The sequence below is a fragment of the Bos indicus x Bos taurus genome, chromosome 25 (genome assembly GCF_003369695.1).
Source record: "Bos indicus x Bos taurus breed Angus x Brahman F1 hybrid chromosome 25, Bos_hybrid_MaternalHap_v2.0, whole genome shotgun sequence".
Classification (NCBI taxonomy): Eukaryota; Metazoa; Chordata; class Mammalia; order Artiodactyla; family Bovidae; genus Bos; species Bos indicus x Bos taurus.
The window spans coordinates 198231-207015 of NC_040100.1; the positions used below are offsets into that span (position 1 = coordinate 198231).

The following is an 8785-nucleotide window of genomic DNA, read 5'->3' on the forward strand; positions in this document are numbered from 1 at the left end:
CTTTCCTGCTGCAATAACAGAATTGAGTAGATGCAGCAGAGGTCATATGACAGTCTAAAATATCTACTATCTGCCCTTTAGAAAAACTTGCCGGCTCTGGCTCAGGAAAGTAGTATTTTAATTACTGTATGCTGGAGTTTTACTTGAAGAAAAGTAAAGTTTTATTAAATTTTGCCCCATGAAATAAATCTTTTTTAAGTAATGTAAAACTGGCCATGTTACTCTCAGTAATCTCAGAATAAACACAAGGACAGCAAATATTTATTAATAATTGAAAATTTGTTATAGAATCAGGTCATTTAGATTATCTTCTGCATGACACATTGACGTGGTTGATTCCAGAGTTGCATTTTCCCTTAGGATCAGGTGGATTCTATAGTCTCTCCGTGGTGTGTGTGTGTGTGTGTGTGGCTTGAATGATTGCATGCTTCTTTATTCTTGCCACCCTGGAGGTGCTTAGTGACCTTGGATATTTCATGAGAGCAATGGCCACACCACGCTAAGAGGCCTAACCCTGTCTCTGTCTTGTGTCTTCAGCAGCTGAGTGCATACCAAATGTGCATGAAAGGTCCAGATGTAAAAGCTCAGCGTCCCATTGACTCACACCTCCTATATAAAGGGAATGGCCTTCTTTTACCCTCATGGGGATAATAGGGCCAGATGTGAGGACAAAGTGTACGATGGGTCCAGGTGCAAAAAGTCAGTTATCCCCTTGCTTCATACCTGCGGTGCAAAGGGAAAATCCTTCCTTTGGGAAAACAGCTCAGAGCTCATAGAGACAAGGGCTGCCCCCTGCAGAGTGGGGCCAGTCGCCTCTGGTGGGGAAGACTGGGGTGATGACTGACTGGCTGGGGGCTCCCAGGATGAGGCAAGAGGCTGAGGAGCCCAAGTCTGCAGAGCCAAGGTCATACCAACCCCTCCTTGGATCTGCGTCTGTCTGAGTGGAGCAGTGACTTTAAGGGGCTAGGATGCCAGCTGCCTGCCTGGAGGCTACAGGAGGAGGAGGGCAGAAAAGTAGGCGGTGTGGCTCATCTTGGTTTCTGAAGACACTTCTTTCTGGCACCAGGTGCCAAGCTATGCGAAAGATTGTATTCTTTTTATAAAGCTGCTTTAGCTGTTCTAATTCATTTGCCTTTCCATCTTAGTTCGTTTAAAAGATAAATGTACAAATGTAATATATATTTTTTCTTTTAGCACCAGTGGAAATCCTATAACTTGGCTATTTTATCCAACAATTCATCATACAGATCTTTCCAAGTCAGTACCGATACAAATTTCCTTCCCAGATCCGTCTTAATGGCTGTTTCCTGAATGTTCTGTTTTTATACTGAGTGATACTAATATCAGTAATCTTAGTACACAAGTATTTGCACAAATGTTCCTCCCACGCTGAGTTGTTATCATTGGACCTTCCGTGTGGAATATGAAAAGGTGATCTATGGCTGTTTATCATTCATTTCTTTGATGGCTTCTGAAGAGACTGTTTTAAAACAAATGTTGTATCATGATTCCACTCTTTCTATTCCACAGAATAAAAATCATTCATACATGATTTTACCCAGTCCTTTCATGGTTTCAGTTTTACAGTCCACACAGTCTAAGTCTCACTAAATTCCTAAGTCCGCCCAGGAGAAGGGACCTGCCCTCTGGGGCCGCCTGAGTCCGAGCCTCGAGAATCGCTGAGGAGCGCGCCTTCTCCCGCAGCTGCCCGGGGAGGTCTTCCCAGCTCCCGCCCTCCCGTCTGGTCTGCGTCTCCGCGCCCTGCCGGGCCGGGAGCCGGCTCCCAGGCGGACGCGCGGGACAAGCGGGGCGTCAGGGCGGCCCGGCGGTCGGGGTCCGCCCGGGGCCATGTGCGCCGCCCGTCGGGAGCCACCCAGCGGCCGCCGTGAGCCGGTCCCTTCCTGGGGAACGTTGGCGACTCCCGCGAAGGTTCGGCCGCCGAGCCCGGGGCAGAGCTCCAGAGGCCGGGGGTGACAGCGGCAACGCTCCCGGTGCCGTGAGACCCGGGAAGAGCCTACTGTCTCCGGAGATTCGCGCTGCAGGTCCGCGGCCTGGGGGCGGCGGCGGTCGGTGTCGGTCGGTGTCGCTGCCCGGCCGGTGGACCAGCGCGCCGCGGGGCCCCTTCTGCCCGCGGGCACCGCCGGGGCAGCTGAGCGCGAGCAGGAAAGGTCACGGCGCCGGCGTCCGCAGGGTTACACCTTCTCCATGTTTCCCACGCGCCCGGAGGTGCGGACCACACGGACGCACGCAGACATGTCCAGTCTTCCCAGCCTCCCCCATGGACCCCGATAGTCCCGATTCACAACGTGTGTCCTCTCCCCGGAGACGGCCGGCCCTGGTGTCCAGAACAGGAGGCACCGGCAGGGACCACGGGCCGCCCGTCCTCCTCCCCGAAGTGCGCCGGAAGCGCTTCCTTGCCTCCTTGGGGGAACGGTCGTCCCGCTGCCTTCACGGTCGTCCCCCAGGCGGCCACGGTTCCCGGTCAAGTGCTCAGGACTCCGCAGACGGGTTTCCTGCAGGTCGGGCTGCACCTATTCCAGGGGCGCCAGGAGTCCCTTCTATTCTCCTCGGGCTCAGAAGTGGAAAGGATGGTGTCCGTGTGGAGGCGCTGTGTTTCCCGGGTATGAGACACGGATACATCTGCGTGAGAATCACAAAGTGACAGATTGGTGGCTGCTGCGGCGAGGTCGACCAGATGGCCCGACAGGTTGTTGGGGGTTTTTGTTAATATTGTAATGTAGGTATTCAATGAGAAATCTTGAAATTAATTATAATGAAAATTAACGTTATCATTGTTACTCAACAATAACGTAATTATTACCTTGTTTGCAATTAATTTCAGAAACACTGTTTCAAGTTTATCCACAGAGTATCCAATTGAAGACGACCAGAGAAGGATGTTGAAATAAAGAACTTTCTTAACACACTGGGAAGTTGGGGAACCTCTCCTTCCAGTCACGAGGTCCTGCCCTGCAGCAACCGACCTGGAAAACCAGACCCCAGCCCCTGCAGCAATGGGCTCCAGGATTCAGTGCGTGGTCAGTGACTGTCACCTTCCTTATTTTTCTTCCTTTCTATTTAGTACCAAATGGGGGAAGCCAAATCTCATCTAAGCTGTCACCTGGGACGGCCCTCTTCCTGCCAGCCTGCCTCTGGCTTCCCCATATTACACGCTCTGAGCAGGACACGCTTTCCCTCTTTCCCACCAGAGCATGTCCCCACTCCTCTGTGTGCCCTGAGTCTCAGCCTAGGCGAGTGGTGGTGGCTGACTCCTTGCTCTGGAGACAAATTCTGAAGAAACAGTGAAGGAGCAGGAAAATATCCTGGAGTAGGAAATGGCCACCCACTCCAGTATTCTTGCCTGGAAAATTCCATGAACAGAGGAGCCTGGCTATCTGCAGGCCGTGGGGTCACAAAGAGTCAAACACGACTGAGCATGCACACACAGACACAGGCACCTTTGTTTATGTCTACAGAGCTTAGAGTGAGAACCAAATAAAGCACTGAGGATAATATGTGGATTTTGTTATTTTTGAAAAAAAATTCAAATTAATCATTTTAAGTTGAAATATATATCATATACCCAAAAATTCTCCTTTGAGCACTATATTTTAGTGATTGCCTATTTATATAGTTGTGTAGCCATCATCACTATCTGATCCAGAAGATTTTATATTTTATCTCCCTACAAAGACACCTAATATTCCTTAATCAGTCACTTAAATTCCACATTCCTCACTCTTTCATCCTCATGGAATTGCCTATTCTGTGTATTTCAAGCACATGGCTTTGTACAACTGTGGCCATTTAGGTCCGGTTTCTTACACAGTGTCATGTTTTTGAAGCTTATTCATATTTTATCATGTGATCCAATTTTTTGTTTGTCTTCAGAATTTTCCTGTCTTTAACACATGCACACACACACACACACACACACACACACACACAGACGTGCTACAGTTCTTTAAATGTGGAAAATACACAGAGGTCCAATGTCACCATTAGAACCATTTTATGCACACAGTTCCATGGCATAAAGTACTGCCTTCCTGTAGGCACTCAACCTGCCCACCAACCCAGAGTGGCCAGCAAGCACAGAGGACGGCAGCCCAACTGTGCTGCCCATTGTCAGAGCCCCCACAGCACCCACTCAGGCCAAGGCTCAACAATAGGTGCACCTCCCAATGGCCAAAGGAGAGCCCATCTGTGCCAGAGGAGGGGGCGGCGGCCAAGGGTGAGAGAGAGGAAAGGAGAGACAAGCGGGAAAGTCCACAGCACCTGGTCTTTCCAGCTGGTCTTGCAACCAAGTACTAGCCAGGCTCAACCTTGCTTTAGCTTCTGAGCTCAGAAATTACCAGGGGCCTTCATGGTGGTATGGCCCTAGATGATGGCAGCCCCGACCAGGCACCCCAATACCCTGTGCTGTGGGGCCCTGCCATGCCAACCTCACCAGCCCCTGTCAGAGCCCTGGGGTGCCCAGCATCTGTGGGCAAACCGCTCCTGACACATCCTTCAGCCCTGTGGAGGCCCAGCCATCAGGCTGTGACTTGGAGTTCCCAGGAGATGGTTATCACTCAGGGTATGTGGCCAGTGGCAATAGGGCCTGACCCTCTGGAAGTGAGTGGAGAAAAGCCCAGTGCTCTAATTCAATGCTGTTCTGGCACCAACTGAGAGTCTCTCGCTGACATCTTCACTGCTTCATCCAGATATTCCACGTACCACTCGTGTTCCGGCTGGGGTTCTAGGGGCAGCCTTCATGGGGCTGCAGCCTTTCAGTGACCAATCCCAAGTGCCGATGCCTCTGGCTCTGGGCCTCACATAGGGAGTACCGCTGTCAATGCTTAGGGATAAAAACAGCAGATCTAAGACGCTGAAGACTCATCCTAGGTCTGGCAAACAGCTCAGAACTGAGGTCTGGTGGCCTGTAATGCTGTGAGCTAAGACCACACCATCTGCCAGCAGACATGTCAATCTCCAGATAATCAGGATCAGATTGATTAAGTACAAAGAGGGACAAGTGTGTCATGTTGGGAGGAGGGAGGAGGAAACAACACCCCTCTGCCTTTGTCTCCCTCCTTCCAGCTGCCCAGGGGCCCAAGACATCCCAATATTCTGTGTTCACATATTGTTCTCTTTTGACTTAGACAACATGGAGGGTCCCTGCCCCTCAAGTAGTAATTTTCTCAGTTTTGAGGGGTACAGTCATGAAATGTCTTCCAGTGTACAAATAGAGAAAAGATAAAACTCACCCAGACCACTGGAGTTCCATATGAGGTGAGGGTGATATAAGGTCCCTTGAACTTCTATTCTGGAAAGAGGGAGGGAGGAGGAAGAAAAAGCTAATCTTCAGTGAATGTAACCTTCACATGGACTCTGTGTAGTCATTTTATCTGTACAGTTATTCAGTCATCATAACATTTACTCAAGGTCTTTTATCTTTCTGGCCTGATGTTCTCATGGAGCTCACAGGCTGAAGAGGTGCTCAAAGTGAGAGTCAGTTCCTAGGCAGGTTGATAAGAAGCCCAGGGGAAGCTGAGGAGAGAGGGGTCTGGAGTTCTCAAGGAGGAGGAAAGGACAAACATCTTTTTTTTTTTTTCTCTCTACATTCCTTAGTCTTAGTCACTTAAGACATTTGTTTTTGTTTTTGTTTCTTTCTTTCTTTAGGCCCAGAACTGATGATTACACAACTGAGTTTAAACTCTGTGAAAGAAAGTGAAGTTGCTCGGTCATGCCTGACTCTGCAACCCCATGGACTGTAGCCTACCAGGCTCCTTTGTCCATGGGATTTTCCAGGCAAGAGTACTGGAGTGGGTTGCTGTTTCCTTCTCCAGGGGATCTTCCCAACCCAGGGATCCAGCCCAGGTCTCCCACATTGTAGGCAGATGCTTTCCCATCTGAGCCACTTAAACTCTGTACCAAGGATCATATAACAACAATGTATCCTGCTTGAGGACAGTTTCTCCTTCCTAAAAACCTTCTGATTAATCCTGATATCTTAGAATGTATATTATGGGAATGGGTCTGCTAGGATCTTTCTGTTAAATTCTAATCCTGTTATCCTAAAATGCTAATTGTGGGAGTGGGTCTGGTAAAACTTTCACAAACCTGAGACATTCTTTTGATTTATTGTAGTAACCAATTTAAAAAGTATATACCTCCCTTGCTAACACTAGCAAGGGGGGCACTCCCCACCCCCTTCTGCTGTCCATGTCAGAAGCTTTCTCTGATCTTTTCCCACTGTCATGAAACTCTGCTACACAAACGCTCTTGAGTGATCAATCCTGGTCCCTGGTCCTGAAGCTAAATCTTCTTCGGAGATCCTGAATCCGACATCGTTCACAGTAAGCTCAATTGAATCTATAACAATCTCTTAAAAGCCAAATATAATCTTAAAATAAGCTATGCTGCTGCTAAGTCACTTCAGTCGTGTCCAACTCTGTGCGGCCCCATAGACGGCAGCCCACCAGGCTCCCCCATCCCTGGGACATGCCCTCTTGTGATGCGTGTCCCAGGGATATGCGTCACATATGACACTTCCTGCATGTCCCAGGGATATACGTCTTATGACACTTCCTGCAGTGTTCTCCAGGCAAGAACACTGGGGTGGGTTGCCATTTGAAAAATCAAAGTGAAGTCGCTCAGTCATGTCCGACTCTTAATGACCACATGGACTGCAGCCCACCAGGCTCCTCCATCCATGGGATTTTCCAGGCAAGAGTACTGGAGTGGGATGCCATTGCCTTCTCCAAAATAAGCTATATGCCCTATTAAAATAAAATTCAACTGAGTAAAATTTTAAAATCTTAGTGCCTTTATTTAAAGATTTATGAATCAGGCAGCATCCAATTTAGCAGTTAGAAACTCTGAGGAGTTGCACAAAATAAAAGACTTTTATAGGCATAAGGGATCAGGAACAAGGAAGTTGTACTGGGCAAAGAATCCAAGTGGTTACTGTGAGGTTACTTTCCAATAGAGGCTGGAAAGCTTTCTCAGGCAGATGACTTAACTAGTGATAATCAGAAGATTCCTGGCTGACTGGTTCAAGATTTCATTTCTGGAAGAGCCAAAACTGCATTTAAGTCTATTTTGCTAGCATGGTTCCTAACTAGGCAACTCCTCTGGGGCTGTTGTCTTGTTTTTAACAGTCCCCCGGGGGCAGCAACAAGGCTTACCACTGCTGGTTCTTCCCAAATGCTGAGAGCGCATGTGCTCTGTGCCAGGCCTGTGCTGGGGGCAGGGACCCAGCCACGACACCTCACAGTCCTTGACATTCAAGAGGAGAGTAAGACAGAAAACCACCACACTTTAAAAAGAAAGGATTCTGCTGCTCCCGCAAAGCTGACGCTGTGGAACCAGACAAGGAATAAACAGAACAGCTTGTAGAAGAATCAGCTCCATGAAGTGAAGGGCGGGAAATGGCACAGCGGGATGGGGGGGCTGGGGCAGAGAGGGGCGGGGAGGAGAAGAGTCCTGGGGCCCGAGGATGAATGGGTGACGAGCCCCAGCGGGTGCAGACAGGGCCGGCCCTGGTGCTGTGAAGGACCGAGGTGGTAAGGGTAGGAGACATGGGGGAGCTGTCACCGCAGATGCACACGGGGACGTGTCTCTGAGGAGGTGACATTTAAGCTGCGCTCCGGGCCACTGTCCCCTTCCCTTGTCACCCAGAGCCAGACACCGAGGATGGCCGCTAACATCACGCGCACCAGCCAGTCCTGAGCCTGCGCACCCAGCTCACTGTTCCCTCCTGAGGAGTCACAGTCAAGGCCCCTGTGCTGAGTTCCCCTCCCTCCCTCTCCGGACAAGGCTGATCCTTTCCCGTGTGGCCCAGTGGCGTGGCCTGTCCCTCCTCTTGGGCACTTTAAGTCATCAACTCTCTTCTCGATGACAGTCGTCTCCTGATCTGTTTGCCTTATTATGCCTCCAATTTCCTATTAATACACTATATTTTAAATTAGCCAAGAATGACAGCGCACTCTAGACACAGAGTGTCTTAACTGAGCACACTCAATTAAGTGTGGACAAATAGAGCATGAACTAGGACACTTCCCGCAATGTCCTCAGTCAGTTTAATGTTTATTGTGTGTTAAGCTTGTGTTCTGTGTTTTCCCGCCTGGTTAGTTTCCTCTGGGTCAGCTGTGCTTTCTTTCACCAACTCTTTCTCCTGACAAAATTACTTGCAAGCACAACTGAAGTTCAGAATATGTTCAAATTGTTCCCTACAGGGCAGGCATCTTAGAGCAGAACTTACTGCAGTGCTGACAAGGCGTCCTGTCTTTCTCCAAGTTGGCTGAGAACGAGCAGAGTAGGACTTGTGTGGTTAGTCCCTCTGTTGTGTCCAGCTCCTTGTGATCCCTCCTTTGAGAGGAGCCTGGCAGGCTACAGGCCCTGGAGTCCCAAAGAGCTGGACACGACTGAGCGACTATATATTCTTCCGGATTCTTTCCTGTTACAGGTCGTCACAAGATACTGAGTACAGCTCCCTCACTACACAGCAGCTCCTTATGTCACCTGGTGTACACACAGCAGTGTGTGCGTACTGACCCCAAACTCCTGACTCACCTCTCCCCACACCCCCGTGTCCTCTTAGGTAACCATAAGCATGTTTTCTATGTCTGTGACTCTACCTCTGCTTTGTAAATAAGTTCATCTGTATCATTCTTCAATATTCCACATGTGTGATGTCATACGATGCTTGTCTCTTTCTGTCTGACTTACTTCACTTAAAGTGAAATCACCATGTTCATCCATGTTGCTACAAATGGCATTATTTCATTTGATCTTATGA

General features: G+C 49.2%; 1 protein-coding gene across 1 annotated transcript; it reads left to right on the forward strand.

Moving 5' to 3' along the window:
- The first annotated feature begins 622 nt into the window (after positions 1-622).
- On the forward strand, positions 623-5705 carry LOC113883958 (translation initiation factor IF-2-like). Its single transcript, XM_027528194.1, has 4 exons — positions 623-699; positions 1705-2621; positions 2858-3038; positions 5665-5705. Exons 1-3 carry the CDS (start codon positions 623-625, stop codon positions 2902-2904), a joined length of 1041 nt encoding a protein of 346 aa, XP_027383995.1. The 3' UTR covers positions 2905-3038; positions 5665-5705.
- Positions 5706-8785: the final 3080 nt, after the last annotated feature.

Coding starts and splice junctions, on each gene's coding strand:
- LOC113883958 (XM_027528194.1), top strand. CDS start 623: ATGGCCTTCTTTTACCCTCATGGGGATAATAGGGCCAGATGTGAGGAC. Junction 700..1,704: donor GATGGGTCCAGGTGCAAAAA/GTCAGTTATCCC, acceptor CTTCTCCCGCAG/CTGCCCGGGGAGGTCTTCCC. Junction 2,622..2,857: donor GGAGGCGCTGTGTTTCCCGG/GTATGAGACACG, acceptor CACTGTTTCAAG/TTTATCCACAGAGTATCCAA.